Raw genomic sequence first — 20,367 nt, forward strand, 5'->3', positions numbered from 1 at the left:
CCAAATCTACTTCTTCCTTCACTGCGGGGATGGGCTCCAGTACAGCCACGGCTTTACTCTGGTGGGCCTTCTTTTTTTCGCCACCACGGGTATGGGCTCCCGTTGCGGCCTTGCTTCGTCTGGGTTCGACACTGCCATTCCTCCCACCTCACCCCCGAGCTATGCGATGCTTTCTGATGGTCATGGAAATTGGAGTCGACAATGGGTGGAGGAATTGGTCCCATTGATGTTTCAGATCCCATTGCAGGTGGCACATATGTAGACGCGTATGTGGAACTATGTAAATGGATGCTGCCACGTGCCCTAGGACTTGGCGAACTCGAATTGCTGACTCGTGTAGGAGAGATGAAGACAGTTTGGAGAGGGCTAATGCTCTCGGGTGTGAAGGAACACCTTGTTTTGAACTGTTTTGATGTAGGCTCCTATGAATTGTAAGGTTTGAGTGAGTTCCAGCTTTTATTTTTCGTAACTGATGAGAAGACCTGGATTGTCCAAGCAAGAGATTGTTCGAAGAAGATTGTCTCGTAGCAGTGTCTGGATGCTACTATGAGCCAGTCGTCCAGATAGGGAAATATTTGCATCCCCTGATGTCGAAGATGCGCCACTGCCAGGCATTTGGTGAATACTCTTGGAGCAGAAGAAAGGCCAAATGGAAGAACTCTGTATTGGAAGTGCTGGTTGTCCGCTTGGAAGCAAAGATAACACCAGGAACTGGGATGCATTGGAATGTGTGCATATGCATCCTTTAAGTCCAGTGAGCACATCCAATCCTTGGGCTGGAGAAATGGAAGAATGGATTTGAGAGAAGTCATCTTGAATTTCTCTTTTTGAAGGTGTTTGAGTGAACGGAGATCTAAGATCGGTCGTAGTCCTCCTGATTTCTTGGGAATTAGGAAATATTGGGAGTAAAGCCCTTGATGTTTCTCCGGGCAAGGTATCTTCTGAATACAGTTGTTCTGTAAAAGAAGTTTGATTTCTTGCAGAAGATGTGCCTTGTGAGGTGTGAAAGATTTTTGAGGAATCCAATGTGGAAGAGTGGGAAGGGCTGAAAAGTGAAAAGAATAACCCTGTTTTATTATGGACAATATCCATTGATCCGATGTTATTTGACTCCAAGCTGGGAGATAGTTGGACAATCATCCTCCCATGGGTGGTGAGGTGGCATAATTATTTTTAAAAACCTGGTTGGGGCTCTGGTGGTTGAGGGTCAGCTGTTTGTAATTTGATGCTGAAAAAGTGTTTGACATGGTGCACGGGCCCTTTTTATTTAGGATGCTTGAAAAGGTATGCTTTGGCCCCAGTTTTTTAAGGTGGCTGCAGCAATTATATGTGATCCCAAAAGCACGGGTTAAAGTCAAGGGGGATTACGAGGATGGCTTTACTATTGCTCGTGGCACTAGCCAGGGTTGCCCTCTTTCCCCTTTGCTATTCACACTTTTTCTTGAGCCTTTTCCCACCCTGATTAGAGGGACGGAGGGAATTAGAGGGATCCAACTGGGTGCTTTGCAGTTTAAATTCTCACTCTTCACGTATGATATTCTTTTCACCTTGACAGACCCCCCAATCCTCCTTAGAAGCAGTAACAAATGAGCTCAAACAATTTAGTGCAGTATTTTGATTCAAAGTAAATTTTGAAAAATCTGAGATTCCTAATCTTATTGTAGATGAACCCACTGTCCGATCACTGCGATCGCGATCGATCTTTCCCTTCCGATGAACCCAGAAGTCTTTAAAATACTTGGGAGTTCATATTGGCGTAGATGGGAAAGACCTTTTTTCATTAAATTGTACTCCGCTGTTGAAAGCTATTGATAAGGACCTACTATGGTGGAATAGGGAATATTTTTCTTGGTTAGGCCGAATAGCAATATTTATTCCTGACTCTCCCTATCTTTCACTGGCCTTACTTTGTTCCATTCAGAAGAAGATTGTTGATTTCATATGGAAAAGGAGACCACCAAGGGTCTCACGTTTAATATTGTACCAGCCTAGAGAGAGGAGGGATTGGGAGTACCCAATCTTAGTTGGTACTATGCGGCTTCTCAACTAAAGGCCCTTTTAAATTTTCATAACCCTAACACCAAGGGGCTGATGAATACAGTGCGCTCAGCCAAGCACAATGTATAATCCGCAGTCGGACGTGGGTTGAATAGGCGCTAATCAATCCCCTAATGCAATAAGGGGATTAGCGCCTATTCAACACGCGTCCGATGCGGAGTGAATCTAATAGCGCTCATCACATGCAAATGCATGTGAATGAGGCTATTAGGCATTCACTGCGATGCAAAATAAAAAATGTGCGTCTCGGACGCACATTTAGCAATCAGCTATTATTGCCTGCTTGGAACAGGCGTTAATAGCCGAGCGCATTTAAAACAAGTACAGAAAAGCAGAAAAAACTGTAGGAGGAAAACCTTTAAGAAACAAGTTAAAAAAAAAAAAAACTTGAGTCGGGTGCTCAACTAACAAGCGTACAACTAACAAGGAAACGGACGCTCAACTAACAAGCGTACATTTCCTGAACCCCTGGCATCGGTTTTCCTAACCAGTGGACGGCCGAGTTAGGAAAACCGATCGGGTTCTCATTAGCAAGGAGTCGCCTCCTTGCTAACGCGACTCCCTAATTTAAATATTGCATGGTGCCCCCCCCCCTTGGGGGCGCCTGGGCCGCATTAGGAAAGCAGGCACTGACTGTTCAGCGTCCGCTTTCTACGCCCATTTATTGCATCGGCCCCCAAATCCCTGGCTAATAATTGAACAAACCCTAATTGGAGCAATGCCCTTATCTGCTTTACCTTGGCAACCTCGTCATACCTGGAGGGCTCTCTGACATTCCTTTACATCTTCACACAACCCTAAGGGTATGGTCTTGTTGGAGAATCAAATTAGTAGATAATAGTTCTTATTTTTATTTTTCCCACTTATTTCACAATATCTCTTTCCTGGCGGGTTTATTTAGCAATGCTTTCAAAGCCTGGAAGAGCTTAGGGATTACATAATGGGACATCTTTTAAATCAAAGGAAACTTATGTCTCTGATCTCTCTCTGAGCTACACATCATATGGAGTCCTTGAACTTTCTGGAACACGCTCAGATTCAACATTTCCTTTTCTCACTCCAGAAATCGTCTGTGTTACGCCCAGGTAAATCCCTGTTCGAAACCTATTGCACACAGGTGGGGATCTTAAAGGGAGCAGTCTCAAAAGTTTATAATATATTACAAGGCCACTTACCGGATAAGTTTGCTTTTATGAAGGCCTGGGAAACAGAACTTGATGCCAACTTGAGCATTGATGAGTGGGAAAATATCTTTCTTCGAACCCGTAAATGTTTGATATCGGCTAATCTTCTGGAACATTGTATTAAGATTCTATATAGATGGCACCTCACTCCTGCAAGGCTCCACTGCATATATTCTTCAGTATCTGTTCGTTGCTGGAGGAACTGTGGTCTTACAGACACTTATTTCCATATATGGTGGTAGTGCCCCCAAATTATACCTTTCTGGAGCAGTGTCGCTTACTGGGTCTCTCAGATCGTAGAGGTGGTAGATACCATTGAGACCAGTATTGCATTATTTGGGAAGGCAGTAAACAGGGTGAACACCCACCAACAACGCTTATGGCAGCAAGTTTATATAGCTGCTCAGTGTGAGGTGGCACTCTATTGGAAACGGCTTGACATACCTTCCTTATAACTTGTTCTTAACCGTTTATATAAGCTACAACGATTAGAGCATATTACTGCGTTACTCCATAATCATTGAAATCCTATCAAAAGTCATGGGAACATCTAATCATCTGGCGAACATTACTAGATAAGTGAAATTAATCTTACTAAGGCGGAAGATATGAGCATTTCCAAAACTTGACATTCGAAATTTGAAATTCAAAATCTGAAATTTAATGTAGATATGTTTGTTTGCACATAACCCGAGTGTAACCTTGACTTGATGTCCCTTAGCAGTCTACCTTGATATTGATATGTGTATGGGGGAAGGGGCGGGGGGAAGTAGATAAGGATAAATGGATTGTGATGGCTATGATTCATTACAGTAATGTGCATTTGCTAATTATATTGCCAATCACTAATAAAATTTAAATTGGGGGGGGAAAAAAAAAGAAAACAGGCAGTAATCCAGCACACCTCTCAGCGCTGGGGAGTAATATCTAATGCTATTGTTAGCTTGGAATCTCCATGTGAGGGCATGCTAACTTAAGCGCTTAGTGCTGTGTGCACATTTTTTGTGCATATAACTCTTTGCTGAATTGGCAACAGTTTGCACATAAAAAATGTGCACATAGCTGAGGGTGAAATTGTGCGCTGTGCTGAGTGCACATTTTTACATTGGCCTCTTTATTCTTTTCTTTCCTTAATTTCTCTTCACTTTAGGATTGTAAGTTCTTTAACATAAAGACCTTTTAGCCTTAATGTTTTTTGTGCATGCTGCAACTTTATTTTATAACCCAATCTATGGACACCTTCAACAACTGTCTATTTCTTTAAAAATGACTAAACGCAATTTGAATGCAGACTGCTGTATCAATCCAAACAACTACTGCAAAATTATATATGGAAGAGGTGGTAGGTTTCGTATAATTTAAGCATTACTTCCCAGTAATGACTTTATATCTTTTTGATCATCAACCATCCAACCTCCATCCATCAGTTTTATATTTCTGAGTGTGATAATCAATTAATTATTTTTGAAAAAAAACCATTTTTTTTTGAAAAATATTTAAAAAAATGTTTTTAAGCACCAAAAAAATGTGCACATAATTTAAAATTGTTAATCTTTAAACACATCAAAAATTCTTATCTTTGTATTAGTCACAAAACTTGCAATATTATTTTATGGCAACTTGTTTTAACTTTTAAGATAATATCGTAGTTTTATATGCCCTCTATTTTTTATAACACAGCTATTGCAACTACAGACCTTTGACCATGGTTATAGATTGGATGGCCAGCTCTGGTTCTCATGCTCCAGAAATGGTTCTGGGTTTCAGGATATCCATAATGAATATGCATGAGATTTGCATGTACTGCCTCCATTGTATGTCAGCGTATCACATGCACATTTAGTAAAGTGTATCCTGAAACCAAGCCTGTTTGCAGTTTTCGAGGAGCGGAGATGGTTCTCTCCCCCCCCCCCCCACCACCATACATCTTGGCTTTCCTCAGACTCAAGTATGTGTGCATCTTCAACTGGCCAGTAATCTCTTCCAGGAGCTTTGAATGTTGCCTTTGCATCCTTTCAAATGCCATATGGCCCCAAGAACTGCAGCTGGGTCTGGTCATCCCACTTAGGTCCCCCACATGGCAGTGCACAATTGTGACACTTGGCTATCAGACTGACCTCACATTGATATACTTCAACTCACAAGAGCTAGGCACCAAACTATTTTTTTTTTTTCAAATATGGAGATAAGATGTAACAATAAAGCATGTAAAGATTCTGTGAACCTTTGTTTATTTGCAATTGTAGGCAATATGCTATTGCTTCAGTAGATTCTAAAGAAGGTTTAACTCGTATCTATAAACATTTCTCCTTTTTGTCATTTTCTTTAGGCCCAGCGCAGAATCGAATTCCTCCGCTTACTGGATATGGAATCTGTCCTCCAAACTACAGTGCTCAAGGATACTACTGTCAAGCTCCGAATAAAACTAACCCTCCACACAGTTCAGGTTACTACTCTGCCAACTATGAAATGTCCACACCAAATCTTGTGACACCTGCTGTGGACCCTACAACATTAAACACTCAGAGGGGACCTCTATATAACAAGCCTCCTTCAGACCCCTATACTATGGGCTCAGCCCAAGGACTAAATGCATCTTATGCTACACAGTTACATACTGGAACTGCACAACCATATTCTACAACATCGAGCAGTCACTACCACACTTCAGCAACACATCCTGCCACTTCTTCGGTTGGATCTCAGGGATATCCACTTGTATCTAGCCATTATACCATGCCCACTGCTTATAGTACTATGTATCCTAATGTTTCGTACCCCTCCATGCCTGTGACTAATCAATATGAACAAGGGTTCACATCGCAAAGCATTTCAGCTGCTGGACAGTTTTCAGATAACATGTTACCTGCTCAAAAACTGGTTGTATCGCAACCATCACAGTATGGGGCTGTGTCATGGCCGGCTTCAGGCCTGCCACCATCTACAAACGTCCTCGACAGAAACAGCACTGGATCCCGGACTCTGGAAAGCAACCAAAAGAGAGCAGGTATTCTGCTTAAGGAAAATATCTGAATAGATCACTAGGCAGTTCTCAGATTGCAGTCTGTATGATTTCAGTAACAAAAACAGCATGCAAGAACTATTTTTCTACACTGGGTGACGGCAAGTAGCAGATCTTTTTGTTTTTACCAGTTACGAGTTTTGATTCCTCATATAAATTACAGCAGTACTTCAATATAGTGAGGTCGAAAGTCATATGTGTCCCCGTGCTTCTCTCCCCCCACCTCATGTTCATAGATATGTTTGCAGAATGTTCTTTAAGCGTAAGAAGGGAATGTAAGTGACTTTTTGGAAAATTATTTAATTCTATATGAGTTCTGTTCCTCATTGCTGTGCATGCCTCTTCCTGAACCTGTAGGCAAACAGTGCATGCCCTTATAGAAAAAAGCAGCAGAAGACTCACAATGCCAGATAGGGGGGGGGACTTGAGCTTTTGGTTCACATTACTATCACACAGGCCGATACAGTAAAGTTCGCGGGAGAGTGTCCCGGTACGCGCACAGGCCAGTGACCTGTGCGCGCGATTCAGTAAACCAAAATATTTAAATTAGGGCCCACGGTAAAAAGACACGCTAGGGACATTAGCGCGTCCCTAGCGGTTAACAGTACTGTATCGGCCTGACAATCTGGAGTTAAATAACTTGTTTCCATGGAGCCATATTCTCACAGGGGCATTTAAGGATGGACAGCAGTAGATTCTGTTGTGTTGAACTGTTTTGACAACTCAGATAATTGATGTCCTGGTAGCAAAAGGAAAGTATATGCAATTTATTAAATGGAACTTCACTGAATAAATGGTTGAATTTGTTCATTTGAACCGGACAGACTACATTTGTTTCAGTGACAGCAACACAGTTTCTTCTGAAGACAGGAGAACAATAATGCCAATATCAATTTATGGTTGTATGTTTTGTAATAGCATATTTCTGTGCCCTATCAAGAGAAAGGAATTTAACTAGTTTATGCTTGTCCATTAGTGCTGTCTTTGTGAAAGAAGAATCTTTATTCACAGCGACTTCAGTTTTGTATTGTGAAATTCAGTATTAAATGTTCTTATCTCAAAAGGAGGGGTGGCAGATGGAAAAGCAGCATTTAATTGGTGCCTGTGTTAATGAATGCTAAATGGATGTTCTTGCTTGTAGGTTTTTAGAGGGTTAGGACTGGTCAACCTTTGTACATAGCGTAGCTAGAATACTTTGGCCTTTCAAAATTAGAGATGCATTCAAAATATTTTATTTCATTTCATTACAGGATTAATACAAAATGTCTGGTTATTGAGTCAGTAATTGGACAGATTTGTTTTTTTAAGTTGTGATCCCAGTATTAAATTGAGTAGTGAACGGGCATTTTAACACTTCGGTTATGCTCAATATCAGAGATTACACAAAGCCAATATCTAACTAAGAACATAAGAACATAAGAAAATGCCATACTGGGTCAGACCAAGGGTCCATCAAGCCCAGCATCATGTTTCCAACAGTGGCCAATCCAGGCCATAAGAACCTGGCAAGTACCCAAAAACTAAGTCTATTCCATGTAACCATTGCTAATGGCAGTGGCTATTCTCTAAGTGAACTTAATAGCAGGTAATGGACTTCTCCTCCAAGAACTTATCCAATCCTTTTTTAAACACAGCTATACTTCATTCAAATGCATTTTAACCCAGGTAAACCTTGTTAGCTACAGAACACAAGGTTTATTTGCTATAAAGTTTTTGTTTAAGAGCATTTCTCAAAATGGGGTATTTGATTCTTTTTTTTTTTTAAAGTAAATATTGGGCTCATACATTAACCAAATCATAGTGCACAGGAGGCTTGGATTTGATCAGAAACCAGACTCCTGCTTCCTGGGTTAGCAAGGGACTATATATAGCACTTGCCAGGCTTTGGGCTCTGAAGGGAGATGCACAGATGCTGCAATGCAAGAGCAGAGGCAGAGAGGCTATAGAGAGAAAATGTTCAATTGCTGTAAACATGTTATGGTGGTATTGGCAACTCAACTGCCTCATACCCATTCTAAGCATCAAAGAGTGAAGTTCAAGCATGTGATTGATACATGCTAGGATACAGAGAAAACGAACAGACCCCATTGCCCCTACCCTGCTCATGCAAAGAGCATATGCTATATAGTTAGACATCTTTGATTCCTCCTGTAGAAACAAGGTGCTTAATGTAATATTAAATCCAGAATCATAATAGCAATGAACACTATATTTAATATAGAAAATCAGGAATTTACAGTGTCTCAGTACAATTCTAGTGATACTTTCAATCATAGAAGCAGATTTTAAAAGGGTTACGCACGCCAAGCCTATTTTGCATAGGCCCGGCGACGTGCGCAAAGCCCCGAGACACGCGTATGTCCCGGGGCTTTGTGAAAGGGGTGGTTGCGGGACCGAGGCCTCTGGCACAGCGGCCCCGGGGGATTGCGCACTGGCACTTGGCCGGCGCGTGCAACCTACGCCTGCCCAGAGGCAGGCGCAACTTATGAAATAAAGGTATGGGGGGGGGGGGTTAGGTAGGGCTTGGGGGGTGGGTTAGGTAGGGGAAGGGAGGGGAGGGTGGAAGGAAAGTTCCCTCCAAGGCCGCTCCGAAATTGGAGCGGCCTCAGAGGGAACGGGGAAAACCATCGGGGCTCCCCTAGGGCTCGGCGCGTGCAAGGTGTACTAGTATGCACCCCCTTTGTGTGCCGACCCCGGATTTTATAATGTGCGCGCCGGGTAGCGTGCACAAATGTACCTCGCGCGCATAGGTTTAAAAATCCGGCCCATGGTGTATATGTGTGTCACCATAATGGATGAACACGAGATAGATTATTCTTGTAGATAACATTTTTATATCAGTGAAATTTATTGAATCATAATAGGGAGAAGGTTATGATGGATTGTGTGTAGTAAATACTGTGGCATTCGGTTTGGTCCCTAATGAAGGGAATGAATAAATTTAGTTGTGCGTGTCAGAAACAGATGATGTTTCATAGTACAGTCAATATTCACTGAGAAATTGGAGCTTAGATATTTTTCCTATTTGGAAATATCCTTTTGAATATGAGCCTGAAGTTAGATTTTCATATTTTGGAGTTGTTAGTGACCATATCAGGGCTGAAAAACAAAATCTCAAATACCAGGTTGCTCAGGCATTGAATATTTGGATTATGATACCAGCTCAGGAGGACATGCTGTGGATTAGAGCTGTCCACTGCTGCCAGGATGAGTAGGAAAGAGGGGGAGAGGGAAGTGAGAAAAGCAAAAAAGAAAAAAATAAAGGGGAAAAAAATAAAACGGACAAAATATAAAAGCAAAAGAAATGCCATGCTGGGTCAGACTAAGGTCTATCGTCCTGAGGAAGTCTGCCATGCTGCTGTCTTTCCTGGCGATGTGGACGGCGGAGATCTCCTGGAGGTTTGCTTCCGCCTTCGCCATCAGGGGGTCTATTTCTAGGGGCACCTGTTGGCTTCTGGTTCCCCCCTGCCGGTTGATGTAGGCCACTGTAGTGGCGTTGTCTGACATTACTTGTCTGTGGACGAACCGCATGCAGGCTAGTCTGACTGCTCGCGCTTCTAGGCGGTTGATGTTCCATTCCGCCTCTTCTGCGTTCCACTGCCCTTGGGCGGTTAGCTCCTCGTAGTGTGCTCCCCATCCTCCTAGACTGGCATCTGTGGTGAGTAGAGTCCAGGTTGGGGAGGATAGTTTTGATCCCTGGCTCATGTGACTGGTGTCCGAACTCTGCCAGGGAGTGATAGATGTACGGTGTAGTTCTGGGACCGTGGGCTCCACTGTGATAGGAGTGAGCGCTGTAAGGGCCTCATGTGGGCTCGCGCCCATGGCACAACTTCCTGTGTGGATGCCATCAGCCCGAGGACTTGCAGGTAATCCCATGCTGCGGGACGAGGATTGTCCAGCAAGGTTTGTAGCTGGTTCCACAATTTTGATCTCCTTGTGGGGGTCAGGCTGACCTTGTCCTCTTTGGTGTCGAATCGGACTCCTAGGTATTCCAGCGACTGGGAGGGCTGTAGGGAACTTTTGTTTGTGTTGACTACCCATCCTAGGCTTTCCAGTAGAGTTATGACTCTGCTGGTTGCTTGGCGGCTTTCCTCCGGTGACTTTGCTCTGATCAGCCAATCGTCCAGGTAGGGGTGAACAAGGATTCCTTCCTTCCTCAGTGTTGCCGCCACCACCACCACCACTATTACCTTGGTGAACGTCCGGGGTGCTGTGGCTAACCCGAAGGGTAGTGCCCGGAACTGGTAGTGACGGTTCAGGACTTTGAAGCGTAGGTAGCGCTGATGTTCCTGATGAAAGGGGATGTGCAGATAGGCCTCCGAAAGATCCAGGGATGTGAGAAACTCTCCTGGTTGTATCGCCCTTATAACAGATCGTAGGGTTTCCATGCGGAAGCGAGGGATCCTGAGGTGGCGGTTGACCGACTTGAGATCCAGGATGGGCCTGAATGTTCCCTCTTTCTTGGGAACGATAAAATAAATGGAATAATGGCCAGTATTTATTTCCTGTGGAGGTACTAGGGTTATGGCCTCGAGTGCCAGTAGCCTGGACAGTGTAGCTTCCACTGCTGCCCTCTTGGAGGGGGTGTGGCAGGGGGACTCCACGTACTTGTCCGGAGGGGTTTGTAGGAAATCCAGGTAGTACCCCTCCCGAATGATGGCTAGGACCCACTTGTCCGAGGTTATCTCGACCCATCTATGGTAGAATAGGGCTAATCTGCCCCCTATGGCTTCTTCCCTTGGATGGGTCGGCTGAATCTCATTGTGTGGTGCGGCTGGGGCCCGTACCCGAGCTAGCTCCCCTCTTGTTGTGCTTGGTCCGAAAGGACTGGTTCCTGCCCATAGGGCGGGGCGCTTGATGGTTGTTCCTGTAAGGATTGAAGCGCTGCGAACTTCTGCCCCTGGAGGACCTGGGGAAGGGACGCTGATTGCTCTTTCTTATTCCGGCAGTCGCGGCAATGGGGACTCACCCCATTTGTCGGCCAGTTTCTCTAGTTCGCTGCCGAACAGGAGGGATCCTTTGAAGGGCATCCTTGTGAAGCGTGTTTTGGAAGATGCGTCAGCCGACCAGCTTCAGAGCCAGAGTTGTCTCCTGGCAGCCACCGCAGAGGGCACCCCTCTGGCTGCTGTGCGCACTAGGTCGGAGGCAGCGACCACTAGGAATGATACCACTGGTTCCATGTCTTCTCCCGGGGTGTTGTTCCTGGTTTGTGATAGGCAGGCACGTGTCACCACGGTACAGCAGGCCGCAATTTGTAGAGACATAGCTGCGACGTCAAATGATTGTTTGAGGATGGACTCCAGACGTCGCTCATGTGCATCTTTGAGCGCAGCACCTCCCTCTACTGGGATAGTGATGCGCTTAGAGACCGCGCAGACCATAGTATCCACTCTTGGGCATGCAAGATCTTTGGTTGCTGGGTCCAGGGGGTACAGGGCCACCAAGGCTCGTCCCCTTTGAATGCGGACTCCGGAGCATTCCATTCCAGGTCAATCAGCTGTTGTGCTGCTTATAACAGAGGGAAATGGCGAGAAGTTTGTCGAAGACCCTCCAGCAGGGGGTTCGGTTTCGGTTCCCCCTGGGCCTGGAATAGCGAGCTCCGTCAGACATTGATTGACCAGGTCCGGGAGCTTGTCGTTTGTGAAGAAGCATCTCATGGTTCGGTGAGGCTCTGTCCCTGGGGGGAGCTCCCCTTCTTCTAGGGGTTCGGCTTCTTCCTCAGAGGTGTCTGAGTCCCCATGGGTGGGGCTTCTGGGTAATGGGAGCCTGTGCCTAGGTCTTGAGGGGCCTGGAGCATGTGGGTCCTCAGGTGGAGCATGTGGCTGGACAGCCAGAGGTTCAGTTTGCATTTGAACAAAGGCGTGAATCCCCTTGAAAAACTCCACCCATGATATGGACACTGGATCAAAGCTGAGGGGTGCTGGTTCCTTGGGGGTCCCCGTCTGTGGGGGGTCCCCCTGGCTAGGTCCGGGGTGCCCCCTGAGGAGCTGGAACTTGGCCCTGGGTGGGATTGGCCCTGAGCTGGATCTCCCAGGGCGTTGGCCTCCTCGCTTTGTGCGGCTCTGATGTGGCATTCTGGGCAGAGGCCTTGCGCTTTAACTTCTGTTCCTGGGGGTGCCATGGTTGTCGGCGCGTAAATCTTATGCGCTCCGGTGCGCTTAGATTGAGCGTGTAAGTTGTGCGCGCGGTTGTGCCGTAGATATGCGCTCGGCTATGTGCCTGCATGTTATGCACGCAAGGATTTATGCGCGCGTAAGTCTATGCGCACAAGTGCTTTGTGCACCTGGCTCGGAGATGTGCGCTCGGAGGTGAATGGCGACGGCGAGCACACAGGCAATATGGCGACTCCCTCGGAGAGTCTCCACGTGGACAGACTCTTGGAATAGCCAGGGCCTGGCCCTGCTAGAGCGGATCAACCCGGTGGCACTGGTCCCGGTCGGTGACCTGTGCTCGTCCTCGACCCCCGGAGACTGGATTAAAGTAGAAGATTTCTACCTTACCTTGTCTTCAGCGCTTCCCGGTTTCGTCCCGGGCGGTCTCCGGCTGCGGGGGGAGAGGGCAAATACCTTCACAGCCGCACTCAAGGGTGCACCCGCTGCCTCTCAGCCGCGCCCGAAGGATCGGGGGCTAGGTCCTTGCCGTGATTCAGCCGCCGGACCGAGGCTCACCTCCGAGGCGCCATGGAAATCACCTCGGGAATCTCAACTGGGGGAGGGACCCGAGGGTATCACCGTAGGAGAGCGGGGCTCATCTTCAGATAGGTTTTCTTCTTTCAATTTTGGGTTTTCTTCTTTAAATTTGATCTAACGCTTGAGAGCCTGCAGATAGTCCCTAACTGCTATGGAGACGGAAAATACTGGAGAGCTGCACTTCCTGCAGGGGTATATGTACTAGGGGCTGACGTCAGATTGAAATCTGATCCGTCTCCAACTGCTAGCAGGAGTACACTATACCCATTGGTCCTGAGTCCATCTGCTACACGCTAGGAAATGCCATTGTTCTAGAACTTGAGGTTCTGGAAAAGACTGAGTTGCCCAATCTCATTAGCTGGTTTGGATTTACTAATTGTAACCCACCCTGAACTTTGGAAGGTGTGGGTAAGAAATGCTTTTAAATAAATAAAATAAAATGTTGATCCGCGCTTGATACATACAATATGGAAAAGGTATGAATATAGTCCACGTGTGTGTGTGTTTGTTTTTTCTTTTTTCCTTTGTTTTACTACTTCGTATTTCTCACAGGACAAGCAGGATGGTAGTCCTCACATATGGGTGACATCACAGAATGGAGCCCAATCACGGAACACTTTTGTCAAAGTTTCTAGAACTTTGACTGGCACCTACTGGGCATGCCCAGCATGGCACTAAACCTGCAGCCAGCAGGGGTTCCCCCCTCAGTCTTCTTTTTTCCGCGCAGCAGTAACCACACAGGTTAAGGAGCTCCGCAGAGATTCCTGACAGGAATTTTCCTCACCAAATTACTAAAAAATTTTATACCCCACAGGGGTCCCTCCTTCGAATTTTTGACTCCACGATACTCCAGTAAGGTTTTTACCCATTTTCGGTTGATTCCCATTGAGTGTGGCCTACTGGCCGTCGACCGTACCGCGGCTCAATTTTTTCAAAGGCCATGGTGTCGGGGTTCCGTCTGTGCCCGGACTGTACTCGCACCATATCCATAACGGACCCTCATAAAGTCTGTGTAATGTGTGTTCGGTGCAAGCATGATGTCTTGACCTGCACCAAATGTGCCTTAATTACACCAAAAGGTCGCAAGGCCAGAATGGAGAAAATGGAACTTCTCTTCCGTTCTCAAACTCCGATGCTGTCCATTACATCGACGTCATCTGAACCGGCACTGTCCACTTTGTGCCAGAATCTGCCACCGGCCGGTGACCGCCCGGCGTCGAAGACTTCTCGGTCTTCGACTACCTCTACCCCCCCAGGACCGAGAGGATCATAGAGAGAAACATCGGCATCGACACCGGAAGTCTCAGACCATCGAGGAAGGAAAATCTTCGATCTCGCTATCGTCCGAGCCGCCATCGAAAAAGCCCTGTCCAGAAAAGGCATCGACCCTTTCTGCGATCGGGTCACCGAGGCAACCCTCACCTGGACGGGTATCAGGAGCCGCGACTCCGCCTTCAACGGTGGTGCCTCCGGCTATGCCTCTGCCTCCTTCTTCCCTTCCAGAGCCGGGGCTGCTTGCTCCAGGTTTCTGTGAAGAACTGGACCGGATGGTCCAGGAGGCCATCAATAAGGCGATGTATATACTCCAAGTTCCCCCGGCGCCGATATCGGTGCCGGCCGCAGAACCGACCATTGATCCCATTCCGATAGCATTGCACCGCTGCTCTCGAAGATGGAAGCGCTTATAGCCGCTTTTCCACCGATGGATCCTGGGTCACCGATGGCTCCGGTGCCTTCCCCGCTTACCCTGTCATTGGCTGGAGAAACACCGTTCCACATTCCTCCATCGGGAGCTTTGCTGATCCCTCAACTATCGATGCCTATGTGTCCATTGGCGCCACCGATCCATCCATCCATGCCCTCGATGCCTGCACCGGTGCGCTCAATGCCTTCATCGATGCCTCCAGTTTTTCCCTCGATGCCTTCAGAGCCTAGACAAGGACCTTCAGGAATTCCATCCTCCCATCCTTCTCATGTTCCTAGGGGGACAGGTGCTGATCCCTATGATACCTGGACTGATGATTCATTTCCAGACACCGATGACTTGCCATCACCACCTTCTCCTACTGAAAGCAGGAAGCGTTCTCCTCCAGAGGACCTATCCTTCATAAATTTTGTGAAGGAAATGTTTGAATTGGTTTCTTTCCAATTGCAGACTGAACAAGATGATGGGCATCAAATGATGGAGCTGTTGCAATTCCTGGATGCTCCCAAGGAAGTAACCTCCATCCCTATTCACCAAGTTCTTTTGGATCTCCTCAAAAAGAACTGGGAGCACCCTGGTTCTGTTGCTCCAGTCAACAGAAAAGCTGATACCACTTATTTGGTCCAGTCAGCCCCAGGATTCCAGAAACCTCAGCTGGATCACCAATCTGTGGTTGTAGAATCTGCCCAAAAGAGGGCAAAAAGATCAAAACCCCTCTCTTCCTTTCCCACAGGTAAGGAACAGAAATTCCTAGATGCCGTTGGTCACTGGGTCTTCCAGGAATCAATGCTCATCTCTCGGATCTCCTCTTACCAGCTGTATATGACCCAGTAGAACAGGGTCTTATTCAAGCAGATACAGGACTTTGCAGAGTCCCTGCCGCAGCAATTCCAGGACCAGCTTCAAACCCTGGTACACAAGGGTTTTGAGGCAGGGAAGCATGAAATAAGATCCTCTTATGATATCTTCGACACTGCTTCCAGGGTATCTGCAATTGCTATTTCGGCAAGAAGATGGGCCTGGCTTAAGTCTTCGGACTTGCGCCCTGAGGTACAAGACAGATTATCTGATCTGCCCTGCATAGGAGACAATCTATTTGGTGAACAGATTCAGTGAATGGTGGTGGAACTCAAGGAGCATAATGAGACCCTTCGCCAGCTCTCTGATGCCCTCTGAGTATTCCTCCAAACAGCTATTCCGGAAGGATACTAAAAAGTCATTCTTCTGTCCAAAGAAGTCGTATCCACCACCATCTAGAACTCATTCCTCGAGACCTTTTCAAAAGGCCCAGTCTCTTTAACCTCGTAAACAAAAGCCACAAGCAGCTCCTCAGCCAGGCCCTGCTTCCGGCTTTTGACTCCTACATAGAGAACAGCAGCCAGTTTCCACTGCCTCAGATACCAGTGGGAGGTTGATTGTGCCATTTCAACAACAGGTAGCATGCAATCACCTCAGACCAGTGGGTCCTTGCCATAATCTCTCAGGGTTATCACCTGAACTTTCTCTCCATCCCACCGGACTCCCCACCTCTACTGACGTGGAGAACATCCGACCACTCACTACTCCTGGAGCAGGAGGTCTCCCTCCTCCTCCAGTCCAGAGCAGTAGAGCCAGTGCCCTATTCCCAACAAAGCCTAGGATTCTATTCCCGGTACTTTCTAATCCCCAAAAAATCAGGCGGCGTTCGTCCAATTCTGGACCTACATGCCCTCAACAAGTACCTCCACCAAGAAAAGTTCAAGATGGTAACCTTGGGTTCCCTCCTTCCTCTTCTACAAAAAGGAGACTGGCTCTGCTCTCTTGATCTCCAAGACGCGTACATACACATTGCGATAAATCCATCTCATCGCAGGTTTTTTATTTATCCATCTAAAATGGCTTTTGAATATCAATCTCTAGAAGTTTCGTTTCAGTGTAAAATCAGCATTTTCATGGAGATTGATTATTACTGGTTCTCTGTACCTCCTGATATACAACTGCTCCTTAACCAAGCCAATGTATTTGAATGATCTTGCAGGTCATAAGAACATAAGAAATTTGCCATACTGGGTCAGAAGTAGATCCCATGCCACTGATGCCCATTCAATCCAAGTTAGAATGAATTTTGCAAAATTGTAACCTATCCAAGATTATTTGAATTGACTGAAAGCTATAGTAAGCTCCTCAGGATCACATTTTAAACAGTGCAGAGTTGCAATAAGTCTTTTCTATGGTTTAGCTATATTTAGATTTCTCAACTGATGATTAAGAAGCTAACTAGATGATCAGCATTCAAATCCAGCCTGGCTTTCCTGATCTTGAACCATATTTATTAATTCAGATTCTTAAGTGCTTGTTTTATAAAATTTTGTGTTCAAAAGTATTCTTAGCTTTTCTTTTCTTACTCACTAAACCATACTTTTTCTTCTTCAGATATTTCATCACACCGTGCAAACCAAAGTGTTGATGTTGCCAAGCTTGGTACAGAAATAGCTGCTGTTCCTCCTGCTGGTGCTGCTTCAGTAGGACTGTCATCTGCTGTAAACCAGGCAGTAGATTCTGCTCCCATTGCCCCTCATTCCCAGCAACTTGAGCCTGCACTACAGGAAGGTAAAAATAGTAAAGGGCAAGGTTGTGGGTTTCAGATTTAAAGACTTGTTTCCTATCTGTTTTGGAGTCATTTATTTTCTGAAAAACATGTTTAGAAAATGTTGCATGTAACTATGCAAGACACAGGTACGCCTCATATTGGGGACGATGTAATAGCGCCAATTTCACCATAGGTCTTATTTTTCAGCGTGTATTTTCTTTTTCGCACTGGTGGTTAACGCAGGCGCCCCTGTGGGATGTAATAAGGGGACGGCATGCACATGAGACATGCAAAAAAAAGCTTGGAATATCTAATACTCATGCCAATACCCACATAAGCCCCAATACAGACAGCCACAGGAAAAATCCACACTACAACATAGGCACTAATAGAGCTGTTGCAGAGTTCATTTCAAGCCTAAAAACACGAGCAAATAGTCAAGACAACAGAAGATGAAGTACATGTGGAACATTTAGAAATAAAACACCCCCCCCAAAGATAACTTCAAATTTTTGGGTTCTTTCAAGATCAAGGCACACAGTACACCTTCCCTACTGTAAAGCACTGTTCCTTCCTCATATGTTGTTGGTGTGGGCAAAGGCAAATATGCAATCAGAGCTATAGTGTTAGCATGGCTTACTACTCTTGAGGTATATTCTGAGATATATGCAGCAAAGTTGGTATTGCTTATGTATCTCAGACACGCACTTAAACTTAACTCCTGCCCTGACGCAGGCACTAAAAAAGTGTTGTAAAAAAAAACCCCGCACTAACCTGTTCTCCTTGCCCGCGTGGCTCTCTGTATTGCCTGTGAATACATGGACTCTCGCTAAACTAACCGCGACCTTTTGCTCTGGTTTGTGTGCGTGTTTTTTCCATGCTGAATGTGTTCTTGCATACACGTGTAAGGTTAGCGTGGAAAAACACACACAATACTGTGTGCAAAAAAAACACAGAAGGTTTATTGCAACTTATTACATCAGCCCCATTGTAAATAAACCCATAAAATATATTGATTTTTTTTTTTATAAGACTTGTAAGAAACATTTGTCTGTTTTGTTTTTTTCTTTCAGGGGTTGCAGGTAAAGTTCAGTTTTAAGTTACAATTAACATATGATGATTGTTTTCAGGCTTTAAGTGGGTATATGACATTTCTAAGTAACAAGGTTACTCTACTAATGGATCAGTTAACTAAAACAATTGGGCATAGGACTGACTCAGAGACTCGGTGGCAAGCACTGTGAGGTGTCCTGATCAGGATCTGGGTTTGATTTCCAGGCCAGGACTCTGCTCCTTGGGCTGGATGGAGATGCTGCAGAGACAGCTTCCTTATCCCTGTGGAACGGGGAGATCTACTCATTGCACAATGGGGCCACTTGATGGTCAGACTTAGGGTCCATGGTTGCAGGATTTCAGAAGGAAGCCCTTGTATGTGGCATCTGGAAGAGAACTGTAACTGCAGTAACTCTGCTGTGATCAGAGGGAATATAAATGGGGGGAGTAATCCTGGATAGTTGTGAATGAAAGATCTTAGTGCTGGGCCAACCCCCATCACCGGCCCCCCCAACAAATTTTATCTTAAAAACAAAGAAATGAGGAGAGTTGAGTGAGTGTTTTTGTCAGAAGTCTAAGCTGAAATAAAATATGACCCAGATAAATGTAACTCATGGAAAGTCATGTGACCATTGAAAAGCCTAGTTTCCCCTCTGTATAAGCGAGAGGTAAATGGGGATTTGTGATGGCAACCTATAAAATTTGTTTCTTCTGATCATGTTAGAGAGAGTGCTGTCTCTCTTGATCTAAGAGTTCATACTAACTGAAAGTGTTTTCAGCCAACATAAATTTTTTGTATAGTGTCACTGCATATTGCTGTACATGTTAAGTAATAAACTGTAGATTAAGTATGCATTTTATACATTTTAGATCTCTTTTGCTTTGTATATGCCAGTGGGAGCTGATAGGTACATTGCATCTTCTCACTCCAGCTAGCCCCAACTAGAAGAGGATAGGGAAAGCAGATGAATAAAAACATGAAACACGAGAGGTTTTATTTGTGAAAGATGTTTCCCAAGGGCACAAAATAGGATTCACAGTTCCTATTTTCCAGTTACTTTGATTTTAGTAAAGTGTATGGAATTATATGCCAGCACTATATCAGCAAGGTTAACCAGAAGAAAGAAAATTCAATATGAAATGCAGTTTTGAAGCTAGGTGTTAAGCTTAACTTGTGTTACCAGTCCAGTGGTGTCTGTGCCTCCATCTTCCATACTATAGGAGCTTGCATTTTGCAGAATCAGTGCTGCTTTGTCGGTGAGCATACTGTAACTAGTACAAATGCTTTAACGTTCCATTTGGGGACATGATGATGTTTGCATTGTGATTGTCTTATTCAGTAGCATTTTTTTGGTTATATTTCAGCATAGATGGATAAGCATTCAGACTTTCTCTTATGCAGTGATGCTTTTCACTTATAATACTGCCTAGTATGTATACTTTAATTTAATGCTATATATATATATAGATATAGATATAGATATATATATATATATATATATACCATGTTCTCTCTACCTAGCTTGATGCACTGTCTACCTAGCTGCAATCAATCTAGGTAGAGAGAACATGGCACAAATCTACTCTTCTTTCACCTTTCATCTTTCCAAATCACATAAAATCTTCACTGAAGATGACTGTGCATGTTAAACTGCCCCCAAAAACCCAACTTACTCCATAGACCTCACCCCGAGTTCATAATGCCCCCTCTTACAGTGGTATAAAAGGTTCAGAAATCACTGGGCCTTCACAGAGGCTCTCTCTTTCTCCTCCCCTCCCCTTTCCGGCATTAAATCCCGTGATAGCATTTGATGAATGACCCCCATAGTTTGAACCTGTTTATCTTATATACTCGTGTATGGGTTTTTTTGTACAGATAAGTACAATGGATTTGTACTTCTGTTGCTTTATATGTGGACATCCTGTAAAGATTAATATAAATAACAAAACATGGTATAGGTTTATTGCTGCAAATCACTGTGTAAACATAAAGTTCTTGGATATTCCACCAAAATAATTCAGATGCTGTGATATACTCCACATCAGCAGAAGCTGTCATAACAAATTTGGTAGTAGGGGGATGTATT

General features: G+C 45.0%; 1 protein-coding gene across 1 annotated transcript in view; it reads left to right on the forward strand.

Moving 5' to 3' along the window:
- The window catches only part of SEC24B (SEC24 homolog B, COPII coat complex component), a 335,324-nt gene that overhangs the window by 26,168 nt on the left and 288,789 nt on the right, over nt 1-20,367 (forward strand). The window contains 2 exon segments of the mRNA XM_029596557.1: nt 5,572-6,249; nt 17,071-17,247. Of these exon segments, the coding sequence (XP_029452417.1) occupies nt 5,572-6,249; nt 17,071-17,247 (855 nt within the window).

The sequence above is a fragment of the Rhinatrema bivittatum genome, chromosome 1, assembly GCF_901001135.1.
Source record: "Rhinatrema bivittatum chromosome 1, aRhiBiv1.1, whole genome shotgun sequence".
NCBI classification, from domain to species: Eukaryota; Metazoa; Chordata; class Amphibia; order Gymnophiona; family Rhinatrematidae; genus Rhinatrema; species Rhinatrema bivittatum.